Source organism: Nomascus leucogenys, chromosome 19 (assembly GCF_006542625.1).
Source record: "Nomascus leucogenys isolate Asia chromosome 19, Asia_NLE_v1, whole genome shotgun sequence".
Taxonomy (NCBI): Eukaryota; Metazoa; Chordata; class Mammalia; order Primates; family Hylobatidae; genus Nomascus; species Nomascus leucogenys.
In genome coordinates, this window is record NC_044399.1 from 14,922,762 (window position 1) to 14,942,154 (window position 19,393).

The following is a 19,393-nucleotide window of genomic DNA, read 5'->3' on the forward strand; positions in this document are numbered from 1 at the left end:
ATGACATCTTACAACACATTACAACTGCCTTCAGAATTGTAAAGCTATACCTGATGTATTACAGCTATTTAGGACCTTGGCCATAGGGAGCTGCTAGAGGAACTCAACAGAAAAGCAGCCAGTTCCCTAATGGTGACTACAACTGGATGTGGGGAGTGTGTGTTGACCTGCTTGCTTTCTTCCTCTAATGAGCTACGCAGAAACAGAAAGCTCAGGACTCATTTTTGGAAATATAAAATGTTTCCTCCTAACTTTTATAAATGCCTTTGGTTTGCACTGTGGCTGTATAATAGAGTAGACAATAAGGCAGAAAGGCAAGATATATTCTGTCATAATTAATAAGTATGTTTAACTTTTAAACAAAACAAATGAGCCCATCAAAGTTCTGTATTTATTTGACCATGAGATATATCCCAGGGTGTGAATAACTTGATCATAAAAAGTCATGATATGCTGTTTTTCGGAAAGATCAAAGTCCTATTGCTCTCTCCCAACTGCTTCCTCCAACTCCATTCAAAATCCCTGACTTTATCAGTCTTGCTTGCGGTCTATCAATTTTGTTGATCTTTGCAAAAAACCAGCTCCTGGATTCACTGATTTTTTGAAGGGTTTTTTGTGTCCCTATCTCCTTCAGTTCTGCTCTGATCTTAGTTATTTCTTGCCCTCTGCTAGCTTTTGAGTGTGTTTGCTCTTGTTTCTCTAGTTCTTTTAATTGTGACGTTAGGGTGTCAATTTTAGATCTCTCCTGCTTTCTCTTGTGGGCACTCAGTGCTATATATTTCCCTCTACACACTGCTTTAAATGTGTCCCAGAGATTCTGGTATGTTGTGTCTTTGTTCTCATTGTGGAAGACAGTGTGGCAATTCCTCAAGGATCTAGAACTAGAAATACCATTTGACCCAGCAATCCCATTACTGGGCATATACCCAAAGGATTATAAATCTTCCTACTATAAAGACATATGCACATGTATGTTTATAGCGACACTATTCACAATAGCAAAGACTTGGAACCAACCCAAATGTCCATCAATGATAGACTGGATTAAGAAAATGTGGCACATATACACCATGGAATACTATGCAGCCATAAAAAAGGATGAGTTCGCATCCTTTATAGGGACATGGATGAAGCTGGAAACCACCATTCTGAGCAAACTATCACAAGGACAGAAAACCAAACACCGCATGTTCTCACTCATAGGTGGGAATTGAACAATGAGAACACATAGACACAGGGTGGGGAATATCACACACCGGGGCCTGCTGGGGGGTGGTGGGAGGGGGGAGGGATAGCATTAGGAGAGATGCCTAATGTAAATGACAAGTTAATGGGTGTGGCAAACCACCATGGCACATGTATACATATGTAACAAACCTGCACATTGTGTACATGTACCCTAGAACTTAAAGTAAAACAATAATTAAAAAAATAAAAATAAATTAAAAAAAAAATCCCTGACTTGCCCTCTTTCTAGAAAGAGCTATTATGGTTACAAATTTAAATTAAGATTTGACTCATTCCCTAGGATCCTTTATATATTGCCTCACATCAGTTCTTTCTTCAAATGTCTCTTAATTCACTTTCCCTTTTCCACAGCTGCGGCCTCCATACCGGTCTAAATCATCAACACAAAACATCTAGCACACTGGAGTCCCCTGCCCCGAGCAAGGTTTCCTACCTTCCTTCCACTCCAATTCTCTCTACCCATCTTCCTCTGCTTCCACAGTCAGAAATCCACAACAGTAGATAAATGCCAAGTCATCACAAGCTTTCCACATCCTCCTGAACTCAAATCAATATACCTTTTCAATCATATTTCCCAATGTTCATTATTGCCAAATATCAGTGCCAGCAAACTGGTTGATGTACAAAGCTCATTTATCCACAAAATGTTTACTGGGCACCTACTGCACACCAGGCACTGAACTAGACATGGAAATACAGCAGTGAATAAAACAGATTTAGTCACTGGCCTCATAAATCATGCTCAGTGTCTTTTAATTTGTTCATACCATCTGTCCTGTTAAGAATGTCTTCCTCCCTTCTCACTCAAGAAGGCCTACTTTAAATCCTTCCAAATCCCTGCTCCAAACATCTTCACTACATAAAACCTTCCATCTCTACCGGATCTATAATAATCACTATCTTCACTGGGTTTCTAGAGTTGTATCTGAAATCTACTTATATGGTCAGTTATTTTTAATATGGTGAACCCCCATCTCTACTAAAAATACAAAAATTAGCCAGGTGTGGTGTTGCGTGCCCGTAGTCCCAAGCTACTCAGGAGGCTGAGGTGAAACAAAAAGAAATCATAAGCTCCCTATGAGCAAAAGCCACATTTATGCCTGTCCTGTACCCCTTCACAGTCCCTAGCATAGTGTTCTTGCTCTTAACTGGCTATTTAACTAAATGAAATATTCCCCTCCCCAAAAAAGTACTTGCTTTGTCTCTCTTAACATCCCTCAACTCCTTCAGAGACAAAAACTGTCCTTTACTGTATCCCAGAAAAAGATATACATGAACTCATGAGCTCATTGTCTTAGATCATAAAACAAGAAAGAAAAATAATACATAATTAGTGTTTTGATTTTCTAAAGAAAATACAAGCAACATTGTCTTCTTCTGTTTCATTACCTCTCATGCTCTTTCACCTCTGATATCTTGCTTGTATTAATGTTAAGTTTATCATCCTGTTTGGCTGATGCATCATCTTCTTCCATACAACTTTTTCATGTTGTATTTTAACTTTTAATTACTAATGTATAAAACTTTTAGGGAAATAATCATCATGAAATTTTCCCAGTGTTTCCTATAATCTTCCACAACGCAAAGGTATTTTCCTTTCTACATGTTAAGATCAGAAGTCCCAACCTTTTTAAAGTATGAAATGAGTCTAACTGTAATTCTTACAAAGATGCCAAAGGTTAAAATGTATAGGCTTGCTATGAAATCAATGTGTCCCCCAAAATTCATATGTTGAAAAACTAATCCCCAGAGTGATGATGTTTGGAAATGAGACCTTTAGAAAGCAATTAGGTCATCAGAGTGGAGGCCCCATGACAGGACTGGTGTCCTCCTAAGAGGAGGCAAGAGAGAGCCTTCTTCCTCTCTCCCTGCTGTCTGCCATATAAGGACACAGCAAGAAAGAAATCTATCTGCAAACCAGGAGAGTGCCCTCACCAGGAACCAAATTGGCCAACACTGTGATTTTGCACTTCCCAGCCTCTAGAACTGTGAGAAATAAATTTCTGCTGTTGAAACCACATAGTCTGATATTTTTGTTGCAGCAGCTAAAACTAATTGAGACAAGACTATATTAACCTTAACTATGGGAGGCAGGTAACAGGAAGTATCCAATTTTGAGATTTAAGTTTTAAAAAGGCATATTTCACAGTTTTCATATATGTTACCTATTTATTGCCTCTCAGCTCCAAATTTCCCCTCAAAGCCAGCTCTGTAGTAGCATATCTCATTTGCGATCGACACGATTTTAAGCTCTGGGTGCTGGAGGGCCACTGCAAAGGAAGAGGCTCTACTTTCTAGTCCTGATGTGCTTTGGTTCTTTTCTTCTTGTTCCTATGGCTTGGCCACCAACAAGGCATGTGGGCGACATCAAGTGGCACTTACTTCCCCGCTTCCTCCCTCCGTTGACAACCTCCCACTGAGTTTCAGTGGCACTCTCGTCAGCAGATTGTTTTCCAGTGAATCACCCAGGCACCTGAGAGGGAAGCTTCCCAGACTGTAAGCTACAGTAAGGCTGCCTATAGGAGTAGACAGTTTTTTCTTGCCAGTCTTGGCCATGATTCCTTAATTATCTACCAGCCTTGAGCCACATGCTGCATGCTGGTAGGGGTTTCCTGCTTGCTAGTCCCTGGGGTCTTCTGACCCCCAACCTCAGCTCACTGGCCCCCCAGAAGCAGGCATCCAGCTTTCCTATCCATCCCATATCTCCCTGACTGCCAACCTTGGCAACCGTGGACCAGCCCTGGCTCAAGGCAACCCAGAGAACTCTTCCATCCTACATGCCGCAACCACTCCTGGTCCAGTGGGTCTGAATCCCAGCCTAGGGGAGGGGCCTCCCTTCCTAGTTCATTCCCTTCATAGATATGTCCTTTCAGCCCTAGGGTAGTCCTTAGCGTTCTCTTCACATCCTTTATAGTTCATCTCTGGTTACTAGAAAATAATTCTCCATATTGTAAATTTCCCTGTTTAAATTACTGTGTGGTTTCTGGCATCTGACTAGCTCTGGACTAATGCAGGTAAAGAGAAGTGATTGTGGTACAGGAAAGAAAACGTTAGGCCGAGACCAAGTAGTTAGCTGGTTTATCAGTGAATATTTGTTCACATGTATTCAGCATCAAAGTCCAGTTGCAGGGGCAATAAAATCTAACAAAAAGACCATTTTTCCAGCTGAGAAAATTGTACTTCATCGGCTGTATTATAGAAAGGTCAGCAATGTAAAGTACTCTAAAATGAAGCCCTATAAACAAAAGATACTACATGAATATACATTTTACCACATTACCAAAATATTTAAACATACCAAATAATTCTGAATTGAAGCAACGTTGACCGCTGACTTCCTCCACTGCCTCTGATATACGAGGTCAGTATCCAGGCCGTAGGTATGAGCCAAGGACAAGGCTTCCTCATACTCTTCACTTTCAATCTTCAGATAAAAAACACGAGGACAGGAATGTTACATGACTGAATTATCCACAGGGTCCTGATGATCATACAATGAATGATGATAATCCCTTGGACCTATCCAGCATGTCACTAATTCCTGTGCACTGTGGCACCAGAAGCTCACAGATATTTTGAAGAGCAGAAAGATCTCGTGTTTCTTTCAGCACTTCAACAGAAAGATGAGAGACAAAAGGTGCAAAGCTCTCGTTTTAGAGTAAAACAGTGGCAAAACCAAGACAACCATGGAACAACCCGGCTTCTAGTCCAGAGCTCCTACCATGACATTGCAAGAACAGCACAAATCATGTGAACACACAGTGCTGGTCACCTCGGCTTCCCAAGCAAGCCCTGGACTAGAAAGCAAGTCTGAATTTCTTCCTTCGCCCTCTGTAGATAGCTGATTTAAACACAGATAAAGGGAGAGCTGAAGGCCACATGAAGGGTAGCAAAGAAATGAGCTAAGCCACCAAGTGGATAATCAGTCTAAGTGAATTCAACTTTTATCCATGGTTTTGATTTTGATTATTTAGGTATGAAGATTAGCATTATTTTAAAAAGTTTTAGAGAACTGATATTTTTAACATGTCAATGATCCAACATCCCTCTTGAAATTTTCTCCTTTATTAAAAAATTAACTTTTTCTCAATAAAAGAAAAGTTTGATGACTTCAAACTTGGGTAGTAATACGCTACTCTCTCACCTTTCTCTGATAAAGTTCCTCTGGTGTCGTGGAGCGCAAACTCACAAGGCGGTAGTTTTTAGTAATGGTTCGTGGGCGTTTCCGTGGTGGTGCAAATCGCTCCATTTCAGTCACTAAGTAAAGGCCCTGTTTTATATAACCAAAGTAGCGAGCCTTGGCAGATATTTCATGATCAGAATCAGAATCCTCTTCTCCTTCATCTTCTTCTCCAGCCCTAGTCTCCAAACGAGATCGTTTGGGGGCAAGTTTAATCTCACACTAAATTGAAAAACGAGATTTGAAATTAATAGTAAGGAAGTAACTTTTTAGAATTAATGAAAGAAAATATATTTCTAAATCTACTCAGGTTTGATTCATTAAATCAGCTATGTGATTTAATGTAAAGATTAACAATGGAACTCAAAGGAACCTTACAGCAAGCATTATATACATCAGAAATATGCACATACATTATCAGCTCAAATCTCCTAAACTAAAGCCTGATTTTTTTTTCTTCTTCTTCTTCTTCTTTGAGATGGAGCCTCCTCTGCCACCCAGGCTGGAATGCAGTGGCGTGATCTCAGCTCACCGCAACCTCCACCTCCCAGGTTCAGACGATTCTCCTGCCTCAGCCTCCCGAGTAGCTGGCATTACAGGCACCCGCCACCACGCCCAGCCAATTTTTGTGTTTTTACTAGAGATGGGGTTTCACCATGTTGGCCAGGCTGGTCACAAATTCCTGACCTTAAGTGATCCACCTGCCTTGGCCTCCCAAAGTGCTGGGATTAGAGGTGTGAGCCACTGCGCACAGCCTAAAGCCTGTTTTAATAACAGGTCATTAATATGGTCTTGTATATATAATTATCAGGTCTTGTACCTGATAATTTGATGATTTGTTTTTGTCTCTTTAGAGAATGAACATAAAGGTACTTACATTTGTTTTACCAAGAATAGCTCTCCCTCACCCTCCTTATAAAAATGTCTAACAGCTTTGCTAAGTTCTGAGTCTGAAAGCCTGGCTGTTAAAGATAACTTTCATTCCAGACTTAACAGAGCTGGCTTAGATTTTAAGCCATAGTTTTCTTTAAGGAACATCTTTAGATTCCATAACAAACTTCAGAGTAAAAAATATGTTAATCTGCATGGCTGAAGTGAAAGCTATTAAAGGTTGTTACTCTTGAAAGGCTTAAAATAAAATTTTTAAATGACCAAAAGATAACTTTAAAGAACTTGCCTCTATTTTCAAGTCTTTTGTCATAATAAACAAGTTTCCTTACTAAAAGAATCAAAAACTTTAAGTTGCCATGCTTTTTGGAAATAGGTTAAAGAGCATTTTTCTTAGGTAGTGATACCATTCTACATTTTTAAATGACTAATCCAGGGAGGAAAAAAATGTTATCATTTCAGTGAAAAAGAAATACTTTATACAGAGGAAAATGACAACAAATTTTCTTCATTATCTTAAATTGCAAATTTTTTTATTCACTAAAAAATGGATTTTTTATACTGCAACCATTACCTGATTCCAATCACGGATTTTTGTTTTTAAAGAAAAGATAATAAGACAACTCAAATAAAAACCAGATATTTAAATTTTTGGTTAAATACATAACTATTCTCAAACAAAAGGGAAAAAGCCTTACCTCCAAACTTAAAAATCCCCCATCATGGGTAGCAGTGACTTGAGGCGATGGTTCAAACCATTCACAGGATTTTCCCAGTAAATTCTTCAAAGTTTTCACGGATGAAACAGTTAAAGCACCAGAGCATCGAGCTAAAGTCACTGCACTGTCTGCCCACCAATTGACATCTATCAGTGGGTAAAAGGACTCTTTATCTAAGAAGGGAAAAACAAATCAATACAAATGCATCTGCTAATGTGGCTTAAATTCAAAATATTTGGTATAATAATCAATTTTAAAACAAAATTTATCTACATTATTTCGGCCCTAATGGTATGTTAAATAATAAGAAAAAACAAAATGTAAGTCATCCTCAAAATTTTACTCTATGAGGTATAAAATGTTAATTCACTTGACAAATTGAGTGCCAACAATTTGTCAGTCTAGGTCTAAAGCTCTAAGGATACAAAGGCAAATAAACTAAGGTCTTTCACCTCAAGAATACACTCAGGAGAGAGATGTGTCACCACTTTGAACCTAAGATGAAAGGCAGGTGTCTACCAGGTGTGCATACATGAAGGTCATATAATGTTTTGAAAAATTGCATATACCACTTTCAGACAAACACTGAGAGAAATATACCCTTTAGAAAAACATAAGACAGATATGTAATGGTTTCCAGTGCTGATTTCCTCTTAAAGTTGTAACTAATCAGAGAGGAAAAAATAAATTTATGGCTAGCAAAGAATCTTTAGAAATGAAAACGAATTATGGGCCAGGTGCAGTGGTTCACGCCTGTAATCCCAGCACTTTGGGAGGCTGAGGTGGGCAGATCACGAGGTCAGGAGTTTGAGACCAGCCTGGCCAATATGGTGAAACCCTGTCTCTATTAAAAATACAAAAATTAGCCAGGCATGGTGGCGCATGCCAGTAGTTCCAACAACTGGGGAGGCTGGAGAATCACTTGAACCCAGGAGATGGAGGTTGCAGTGAGCCTAGATGGTGCCACTACACTCCAGCCTGGGCGACAGAGTGAGACTCTGTCTAAAAAAACAAAAAGAAAAAAAGAAAATGAATTATGGTTCACCAAACTAAGGCATTCAAAAGGCAATGCCATATTTATTATGATTTTACTGTACATTTTTTGAACATCACCTGTCATACAAAACATATGATATGGTTTAAAGGTAAAAGTAAACCATAAATTTAACAACATATTTAAACATTAGACTAAGAAGAGAGAGATTTTAAATATGGAGTTCAGAACCATGAGACTAACTCATTATTTTAATGAAAATAAAAAGCATTAACAACACTTTTTTCCCATGTAAGCCTAAGGCAATCCACGTAAATAAGGAATTTCAAGAAAATGTGAAAAGCAGAGTTCCTGGGGCTTATCACTAAGTGTAAAGTAGAAAGAAAGAGGAGAAAATCACTAAAATCAAATTCTAATTTCTGCTTTGACAAAGTAGTACTTTTCCTCAAAAATATGTCTGGATGAATATTTTGGATGATTATTTAAAGCAAATAATTCAAAGCATGGAACCTGATGCATAATATTAATCTATATACATATATATATATATATATATATATATAATATATATATATATATAATATATATATATATATTATTTTTTTTTTTTTTTTTTTGAGATGGAGTCTCGCTCTGTCGCCCAGGCTGGAGTGCAGTGGCGCGATCTCGGCTCACTGCAAGCTCCGCCTCCCAGGTTCACGCCATTCTCCTGCCTCAGCCTCCCGAGTAGCTGAGACTACAGGCGCCCGCTACTACGCCCAGCTCATTTTTTGTATTTTTAGTAGAGACGGGGTTTCACCGTGTTAGCCAGGATGGTCTTGATATCCTGACCTCGTGATCCACCCGCCTCGGCCTCCCAAAGTGCTGGGATTACAGGCATGAGCCACCGTTAATCAATATTTTTAATCTTCTTTAAATGTGAACTAAAAGCATTTTTTTTTCTTTTTTGAGACGAACTCTCGCTCTGTCGCCCAGGCTGGAGTGCGGTGGCGCGATCTCTGCTCACTGCAACCTCTGCCTCCCAGGCTAAAGTGATTCTCCTGCCTCAACCTCCCGAGTATCTGGGATTACAGGTGTGCACCACCATGCCTGGCTAATTTTTTATTTCCAGTAGAGACAGAGTTTCACCATGTTGGCCAGGCTGGTCTTGAACTCCTAACCTCGGGTGATCCACCTGCCTTGGCCTCCCAAAATGCAGGCATGAGCCATGGCGCCTGGCCTAAAAGCATATTGTAATATAGAGCCTGAACCTTGTAACTATCACTGATTTTACTGAAGACACTTAAAAATTCATCATGGATTTAACTTAGAAAGTTTCACCTAAAGAAAAATAACACATAGTCAAAAACTAAAAGTAAAAACATCTCAAAAGTAACCCCTACAGGATTTTAAAATATCTGTTTTAATCTAGCAATCAAATGACAATTATTACTTTTATTTAAATGTAAATCTTGATTTTTTTTCTATTTATAAAAGCCATATATGCTCATTGTAAAAAAGAAAATTTTTCTTTAAAACATGGAAATGTATGCAAAGACAAAGAAAGCCCCACCAGCCTAACCCTAATTACCCCCAACCTGCAGAGATAACTTTATTCAGTGTTTCTTCTTTGATGAAGCTTGATCTCACCCAAGGGCATCTGAAAAGGAGCACGCTTCTAAGCATTGAACTCAGTGTACCACCTCAATGCTGGCTCCTGGCAGGAGAGCCATGCTGCATACATACCCTAGGCTCTGACCTAGCTTTTAGGAAAGCCTGACCATCAGAAAACTGGATCTGTTGCCTTGACTCAACTCTAAGAAATCTTGATGGTTACTCCAAAGTGCAGCAAAAGTATCTAGAGACTTTTTATATCATCCAAAGAGAATCTTGTATAATAATAGAAGTATCTTAAGGTTTCAATTATCACATTTCATAGAACTCACCTTTGATTTTTTTTCTCTTCTCAGTAGAGAGCCTCCAATCAGGATTAAGGTCATCATAGCCTGGCTAAATATGAAAATAATGACTTCCTGAGTCAACTATGTAAGAAAATTATAAGAAAATCATCAAGAACTGTGGACTTTTTCAAATAAAGAGATGATGTTTTCCCTTGATCTCTCAATTACAACTAACTGAAATCTATTTATTGCCATGATAGTCTGGAAAAGCAATTGTTCTTACACTTAAAATGTGCACATGTACATATTAGGACTTGATTTATGAAGAATACAGCATGCATATGAGCCACAGGATAGCAAGTATACAATCAATACATATGAAAGCAAAACACACTACGAATTCATTCTATACACATGCACACATGTGATGAATAAACACTGGCCTGGATACAGATCTCATCCCAGCCACTTATAAACTGAGCAACCCTTCCAGGCGTTGATTTTCAAAGCTTTGAGACTTGACTAGGCAACCTCCATGTTACCTCCTAGTCCTTTTTATGACTAAGAATTTACCAGGTAAAAAAAATATAACCATGCAGTCCTTCCTAAAAATGAATCCACTCATACTGTAATCTTAGGGCAATATGGTGTCATGCTCATCTTTGAGAATATAACAGCACATTGATATCTCTCAAATATCAATTTGAGAATAAGCCATTACCTGACAACCTCTTGGCTTAGTGTTCCCTTCTTAGTCTCCAGAATTACAATAGTATGGACAAAGAGTAAAAAAATAGTTGGGGTGCTTATTTGAAATCTGAAATCTAAAAAAAAGTGTTGCTACACTTAAGTCAAAAAACTATGCTTTTTCATCTAATGCAACAAAATACACATACATGCTTACTATCAATTTTTCAATGGCTCACACTTCAGAGCTATTTCTTTCCACAGCCTGGAAGAACTTCCTCTTCTCCACTATTATGGTAAATCACTCAGAGCAGACCCAGAGAACAGAAGACACAGTTTTAAACTTCATCAGAAAAAAAATCACCATAAAAGCCTACATATATACCAAGGGGAAGAAATGGAGTGTCCTGGTTTACTTAATCATAAGAAAAGATGACTAAGTTTCGAAAAATCATTTAAAAAAATAAGGTACATATTATTGAAAACAGTCAACTAAACTGAAACTTTATTTGGTCATTTTAAAGCACTTGATAATTTTTCAATGCCTCCAAATCACAAGTACCACATACTCCGACCACATGCATGCCACCATGTATTTACATGGCACATGTACCTTCCTACTGACATTTTGGAGTACACAAGGGAAATAGAGAGTAAAAAACCTTAAGCCCCTCAAAGAACAACAATTATGATTCAGCCTTGGGTACATTTAAGGACATACAGATCAAAATGAAATTTGACAAGAAATCTTAAGGAAATTTTAAAAGTAAACAACTCCCACTTGAGAATTCGAAGTGTGCGTGTCTTCATCAAAGCTAATGCTAAGAAGGAGCACCATGAATAAGCAGTACACATCCACTAGGACCGGGGTCTGCAGTCACCTTGGGACTAGACTCTTCCCTGCACACTGCTTAAATAATGGGTAGCTCCTGTCAATTTGATGTTAAACACAAGGTGAAGATGTGTTCTTCTGCATCCAGAACTCTGTCATACTCATCCCCGTATTCCCAGATCCATCACAGTGCCCACATGTCATAGCAGCTAAATGTGGAATAAGTAAACGAATCAATCAAATTTTAAGTCACTGAATTCTAATTACAATTCAATTCTAACATCTAAGCTATAGGAAAATTATCTGATATAGTACTAGGCTTCCTACACACTCCCAAAAGTGTGATTTCTTCTATTTAGTCAAAACATATTGGGGCCAGACATGGTGGCTCACGCCTGTAATCCCAGCACTTTGGAAGGCCAAGGCAGGAGAGCTGCTTGAGGCCAGCAGTTTGAGACTAGCTGGGTGATATAGCAAGACCTCATCTCCCCAAAAATAAAAATAATTAGCCAGGCACAGTGGCACACTTCTGTAGCCTCAGCTACTCAAGAGGCTGAGGTAGGAGGATCAACTGAGCTCAGGAGTTCAAGGTTGCAGTAAGCTATGATCACACCACCGCACTCCAGCCTGGGCAACAAAGCAAGACTCTATCTCTAAAAAAATGAAAATAAATAAATGCTGAGACAAAAGGAAAAAAAAAAACGATCTTGCAGTCCCAAAACTCAAGCACACACAGAGCTAATAAATTAATAGAAATTAATATAATCCAAGATCACATTTGTTAACTACCCAAAGAGAGGTATAGATAAAAATGCCAGGGGCCTTCAAAGGATGAACAGAGAATTTTGGGCATAGGTTTAAGAAAGATGAAGGAAATTCAAGAGGTACAAAGAAAGTTTTATGGTGGTATACTTTTAAGACTGGATAAGACTTGGATGTGGAAAATGAATAAAGGAAAACTTTCTAGTCTGAAAGCATAATGTGAACAGAAATACAGAGTTAGGAAAATACAAAGTTTATTCAGGGGAAAAAAGCAGAACAGTTTAATAAGTCCAGGACAGCAGGTTTTAATTATCTTGATTTTTGTTTGTTTGGGGGTTTTTAGGGGGGATGTTAATGATATCCTTTTTTATTGAGGTGATCTTCACATAATGTAAAACCATTTTTAAATGAACAATTCAGGGGCACTTACTGCATTTACCATGTTGTGCAACCATCACATCTACCCACTTCCAAAACATTTCTATCACTCCAAAGCAAAACCACTAACCCATTATGCAGTTACTCCCTTTTCCTCTTCCCCTGGACCCCAGGAACCACCAATCTGCTTTCTATCTCTATGGATTTACCTATTCTGGATATTTCATATAAATGCAACCATAAAATATGTGACCTTTCATGTCTAGCATCTTTCACTTAGTATAATATTCTCAAAGTCCTTCCACCATTGTAGTGCATATCAGCACTTCGTTCCTTTTTGTGGCTGAGTCATATTCTATTGTATGGATATACCAGTTTGTTTCTCCATATATCCGTTAATGGACATCTGCATTGTTTCCACCTTTTAGCTGTCATAAACACTGCTGCTATGAATATGTAGGTGCATGTATTTGAGTACCTGAAGTGTGAGCCATTGAAAATTTGATAATAAGCATGTATGTGCACTGAAGCTAGCCTCAACTTACCATCCTTCCACCCCAGGGCCTCTATGTGTGAGGAGACTCAGGATCAGCCCATGCGTCACCACATCTGATACCCACTGTAAACTGGTGCTCCATGGACAGGATCACCAAACTCCCCATGACCCACAAGAAAGCTCCTGGCACCATGTGAATACATTTCAAGAAGCAACCTCCATGCCACTTCTCTGTATTTGCTGGGGCTCGGAACATAATACCCCAAAGTATAACAGCATGGCATGTTGAGTACTTTCAGCTGAAGCAACTGAAAGGGCCTCAGAAACACCATCTCTCTGACCTTCTCCTGCCTTCTTGTCTCAAGCCCCTCCCTGTCTCCCAAAGCAAGTCACAGAAACCAGAATTCTTCTTCCCCGAGGTGCATCACAGAAACTAGAACTCCTCCCCGAAAGGAAGCTACAAAACCTAAAAAGGTCGCTCTCTCCCTTCTCCCTTGAAGACCCTTATTCCAGAGGGCTCCTCCTCATAGTAGGGGAAGAATGTTATACAGAGAAGCCAAAAAGAATCTGGACAGACAGGCCTTGCTGGGTTTCCCCTTCAGTCTATCACCATAAGGCCATACCCTTTTGTCCCATCATATTTTTACAAGGCTGTCCATTCTTCATCAAAACTAAGCATAAAAATAGTTTTCCCTGGGTCTTTATTTCTTTAATTTAATTTAGACAAGGTTTCTCTCTGTCACCCAGGTTGGAGTGCGGTGGCGTGGTCACGGCTCACTACAACCTCGACCTCCTGGGCTCAAGTGATCTTCCTGACTCAGCCTCCCAAGTAGCTGGGAATATAGGCACACACCACTTTTTTATTTTTTGTGGAGATGAAGTCTCACCATGTTGCCCAGTCTGGTCCCGAACTCCTGGGCTCAAGCAATTCCACCCACATAGAGCTCCCAAAGTGCTGGGATTACTGGAATGAGCCACTGCACCCAACCAGAGTCTTCATTTCTGAAGGTGCCTGTGTCATGTAAAATGTTGATTAAGTAATTTTGTCATGCTTCTCTCGTTAACCTGTCTTTTGTTGTAGGAGTGATGGCTGTGTCCTCTTATGATGAGTTAGGAGAGGTATCACACCTTTCCACCCCAACAGTTTCTGGCACCCAGCGTGGGGCAGCTGAGACGCCTGACTTGCTCTGGAACCTGCAGACAAAATCCTGGAACAACTGACAAAAGGTGAGCAAAGAAAGGTAAGAAGTTGATTTTTTTTTTTTTTTTTTTTAAACAAAGTCAGCTTTCCTGGATCTCTACCTATAGTGCCTGGTCAAGAAGAGAAGGTAAAAATGTATCTTTATATCTTCCATTCCAAATTCAAGTTGCCAAGGAAAATCATTTGTTTTTAAATAAATTTGTTGTGCTTTTCTCTTGTTAACCTGTCTTTTGTTATAGGACTGTCAGCTGTGATCCTTATGATGAGTTCAGTAAGGTATGATGCCTCCCCACCCAACATATTCATGCTACCACATTACTGAAAACAGCCTAATATGCCATCATTTTATACTGCAGCCATAACCCAAAGGAGGATGTTCTAAGAATAGTTATAGGTTTTGTACAGAAAACCTATTACGGCTAAAGTAATGTTTTCTTTAGACTTGAGAATTTTATTTGCTAATTTTTTTTACCACTAAAATCTAAATATAATGAAATCCCTGCCTCCAACAACATAAAAGCAACATTTCAAAGGCTTATTCATTCCACAAATATTTATTATTATTTATTATGTTAAGCCTAAGAGAGTCTGTGATGAAATATATATTCGGTGCCTATTCTCAAAGAACTCACAGTCTGGTGAAATTGTGAAAACAGCTGTGGATTATATCAAGAGTCATCACATCAACCCACTTACTCTTCATTCATCTACTTAAGATTAGTCCAACACCTACTATGTGTGAAAAAGAAAATAAAACGAAAATGAAGACATAAGTTTGTATTCCATTTCTAGGCCTGAAGAAGTACAAATAGGCAAATAATAAAACTTGAGAGAAAAATTAAGGCTGAAAATGAGATATAAAGATACAAACATAACATATGGGAAATGTTTGAAATGAAAATCACTTAAGCAATTTTACTATATTCCAGACATGAACAAAATTTAATACTCACAGATTTCTAGCCAGATGGATTTTCATATTAACAATGAAAGCCGAAGTATTTAATCAACTCAAAACTGGATATTAGTAAATCAGAATAGGCACTTCCACAACTATCTTTAATCATTAGGTTTTACAGAGAAAATAATCACACAAAGCATATTATAAAAACTAATAAAGCAGCAAATTGCATGAAGAAAGCCCCAAATGAGTTGAATTCACAATTTTGGTAAAGAGGTTTAAGGCTGTGCAGGGTAGCAGCAACGTTAATTTCTTCTCAAGCAACATTTAAACTAAAATTATAAGCTGACTAGTTTAAATATCACCATATCATCGATTTGAAACTAATTGGTTTGTCTACTTACTAGAGCAGCCATAAAGAGAGGTGAAACTCTGCCCTACCTGGCTGATCCAAGCTCACTTGATTATTACTAGGGACATGAAAGAAGAGTAGCTGTCTCAGTATTTTTCAAAGCTTGGGATTTCTCTTTAAAGGATTCCAGTGATGAGTACACACAGACACTTACATATTTGGTAAACAGCTATATTACACCTCTCAGTTATTACTACTTGCACATTTCTAGGGTCTCTACATAATGAACTGCATGCTCCAAGGGATGTTATTCATATAAACTTCAAGCTGATATATCTCCGTTGCTTACCATTAATATCATATGCTGGTCTCTGATTTACCCAGATAAAAGTCAATACTTCTAAATGTAAGTACTGTAAGTAGATATTCTGAAAAAAGGCTTAACCTATGAAGTCGGGAGACTTGAATCAAAATGGAATCTTGACTCTAACATTTAGTGATCTCAAGTTAACCTCTTTTAGCACCATTCCCATCTACAAAAAATGGTATTAAAAACATTTTCACTTAAGCCATTTATGCCTAGTGTTCCATTATTGGAATGCTAAGCTTGTGGGAGTTATTTATATCCCACTGCTCAAGGTCATGGCCAAGCTCTGATTTTTCACAAAAAAATTTGCAACCTCCAGCATACATGGGTTAATAGGGTTGTTGTGAGACAAATGAAAACTATGCTCTGTAAATAGTCAAGGCTTACTACACAAATACTATTTATTTCCAATAATCCTTCTCCCCAACACTATCAGCTGACCTACATGCCTTTCCTGAGCTTATCTTCTCAAAATATTAACATGTCATTTTAATCATTTGTTCGTAATTTCCCTTGGAAGCCTATGAATATCTTAAGAGCAGGGACTATGACACTGTATTCCCTGCTCGAGCTCTTAGTAGAGTCAATAAATACTTGAACTTCACTATTTCACCATTATGTTATTACGTAAATAGGAACAATCTACTCTGCTGTACAGTCCTGTTACACATAGACTTTATTATACTTACTATAATACACTAGATTTTTAGTAATTCATATGCTAAAATTCAAATCTAAAACATCCAAGTGATTAATTCCCAGGATACAGGTGAAAGACTCAAAGAAACTAAGGTTGTTCAAACTCTTCTTGCTTGACAAAGAGTTACACCTTCACCCCAGACCCCACTACATCATGAGTACTCTAGATATCTATTAGAAAGCTAAGGGTTTACCAATAAGAGGCTTCCCCAATTATTTACTCTGGTATCTGGTACACACTAACTAGCTCAAGAGTTAAGCATATCTGAGAGAGCTGAAGGAATCTGTATCACATCCACTGAGAAAAAAGATTTGTCTCTGTGTTTTTAAAGATCATCAAATAAAAAGAATCAATGTAAAAAAATTAATAATTATAAAGAGTGATTATAGTCCTCCTAACCTTTTACACACAAATCTTATCTCTCAAATAATAGGATGCTACTAAATAACTAATAATGCAACTATTGTGGGAAAAAATGTGTGTAGTACACTCTGGCATTCGCTAGCCTAATAAATACGTATTCTTCCACTTATCTTTTTGTTGTTTTATGTACTTCTTTCCCACACAGTCATGGAAAGAACACATGCATCAGAGTCAGAGAGGTATAAAATCAAATCTCAGCTCTATTGCTTACTTGTTGCACAACCATAGGACAAAGTGCTCAATAAATAATAAATGTAGTTAGGCTAAATTTTGTAAAAGCTACAAGACGATTGCACTCCTGTACCTTCTTCCTATTAAGCTATACAAGTCTGCAATTAGCATACAGAAAGAAATCAGAGTGCCTGTGAAGAGGTTGAAGCCTCACAGGCGTGTTTACAATGGAATGAAGTTTTGGAAAGTATGGCAGAAATGGTTACATGAAAGTAGAGAGCAGGACAGGAGGATCTAGGAGTAGAGCAAAGCAGCATGATGATCAGACTGGAAGAGATGACAGGTTCACAGAGGAGTTTTCATTTTCACCACAGCCTTAGGGTTTTAAAGGAAAAAAAAAAAAGAAATAAAATTAAATGCCTTCCATGTTCCCTTCTTTGGACCAAAATTTCCTTTGAGGCTAAAACTGCCTAGGGTCTCATAGGACAGAGTTTGCCCTATCCAGCTAGTCTCCCATATGCTGAACAGCAGCAGGAAAGGGAGGAGTGGCCGACCCCAGCCTGTGCTGTGATGAACTCTGAACCGGGGAAGGGACAGAGCCACAATGGGAATGGTAGTCTGTAGTATCAGGGTCAGTAACTATAGCTAAGCCACTGCTCCCTCAGCAAAGGACACCACGACTCATACAACGTCCTTCGTGATGGCAACTATGTCCATGGTTTTCAGTTTTGTGAGCCCCAAAATCTATTTTTCCAGTTTACTCAGGCATTCAAGGGAAATAATTCATACCACCCACATCAGAAGAAACTGACATATAATCCTAAAAATGTGTACATTTATAATAAGAGAAACAACTAGCTTGAGAATCAAGTCGCATAGCTCCTCTGATTGACAGATCAATTTAAAAGTCAAAAGCTCTATCTGAGGACTGTTTCAGGAACAGCGAATCAAAGTCACATCCACAAAATGGATGCTCAACAGCCAAGCTACACAATTCCTCATGAATTATTCTTCCAGACTCTCAGAGTATTTGCCCAAAACACTTTTGCTAAGGCTTGACAACTTCTAGCCTGAATGCCTCTCTTCCTACTACGTACACATTTTTTCAATTTCTGAGGTCCCTCCCTTTCCTGTCCTATTACTTTTCTGATGGCATTTTTCAAACTACTGAAATATTTACATTTATTCATTCTCTGGTTTTAAGGTTTTTAAACAACTTTTACTTTTTTTAATAGAACCACTCTAAAAATCTAATCAATGAATTATATTAATGAGTAAAGAGTAATGCATTATTGCAACTAATGACCAAAAAAAAAATGCTAACCAGTCAAAGGTTGAGCATATTCCAATAAGGGCCACAAAAAAAGACACAACTTATCTTTGCAGGACAAAAAAAAAAAAAAAAGTCTCTAGATTTTCAGTAAACAAAAGCACATACTAATCGATTTTGCTGAGAATAGCCCTTACACTGGATGTATAACATACTAGGATACACAGAAGATGAAATATTAAGAGTGCTTCAGAAATTGATAAATATTTCTACTAGGTGAATAAAAGTACTTTTAAAAAACAGGAAGCCAGGGGGGGGAAATGCCTTTATTATTCAAAGTTTTCACCATTTAGAAAAATGTTGCCCAAATCTAAAATTTCCCAAATACAGAGAGAACATCAGGCTCCTCTCAAATGAAAACAGCTGAATACTTTATCACCATGCATTGATAACCATGAAAAATACAAAGTATCTTTTGGATCAATGAAATGAATAACGCTTTATTTTGAACATAGATATGAAACATGGACTTCGTGTATTGTGCATCAAGAAGTAGAGTCATCCCTCGGTATATGCAGGGTTCCAGGTATACCAAAATCTACACGCACTCAAGACCCCCAGAAGACCCTGCTGGACCCACCTATACAAAAAGTCACCCACCCTATCCACAGATGTGACATTCTGCAAAGACTGTATTTTCCATCAGTGTTTGGTTGAACAAAATCTATGTACAGAGTGGACCCATGCAGTTCAAACCCATGTTGCTCTAGGGTCAACTGTGTCAGCAATACGAAATATATGCCCTATAAATCAGCCTACACTCCCATCCTCAGCCAGCTCTTGAACAGCCAAGTGGAAGTTCTGCTGCCTGACATCCCCAGCTAAATACGTTACACAGTTTTGAGAGTTCACCACTTCAACTCTAGAAAGAAGAAATGAGTCAA

General features: G+C 38.3%; 1 protein-coding gene across 1 annotated transcript in view; it reads right to left on the minus strand.

Moving 5' to 3' along the window:
- Positions 1-19,393, minus strand: part of NBAS (NBAS subunit of NRZ tethering complex) — a 388,298-nt gene that overhangs the window by 293,438 nt on the left and 75,467 nt on the right. Inside the window, exons 13-16 of the mRNA XM_030800558.1 lie at positions 9,955-10,018; positions 7,015-7,208; positions 5,393-5,650; positions 4,547-4,672 (exon numbers count right to left, since the gene is read on the minus strand). Of these exons, the coding sequence (XP_030656418.1) occupies positions 4,547-4,672; positions 5,393-5,650; positions 7,015-7,208; positions 9,955-10,018 (642 nt within the window). The remainder of the gene's footprint in view (positions 1-4,546; positions 4,673-5,392; positions 5,651-7,014; positions 7,209-9,954; positions 10,019-19,393) is intronic.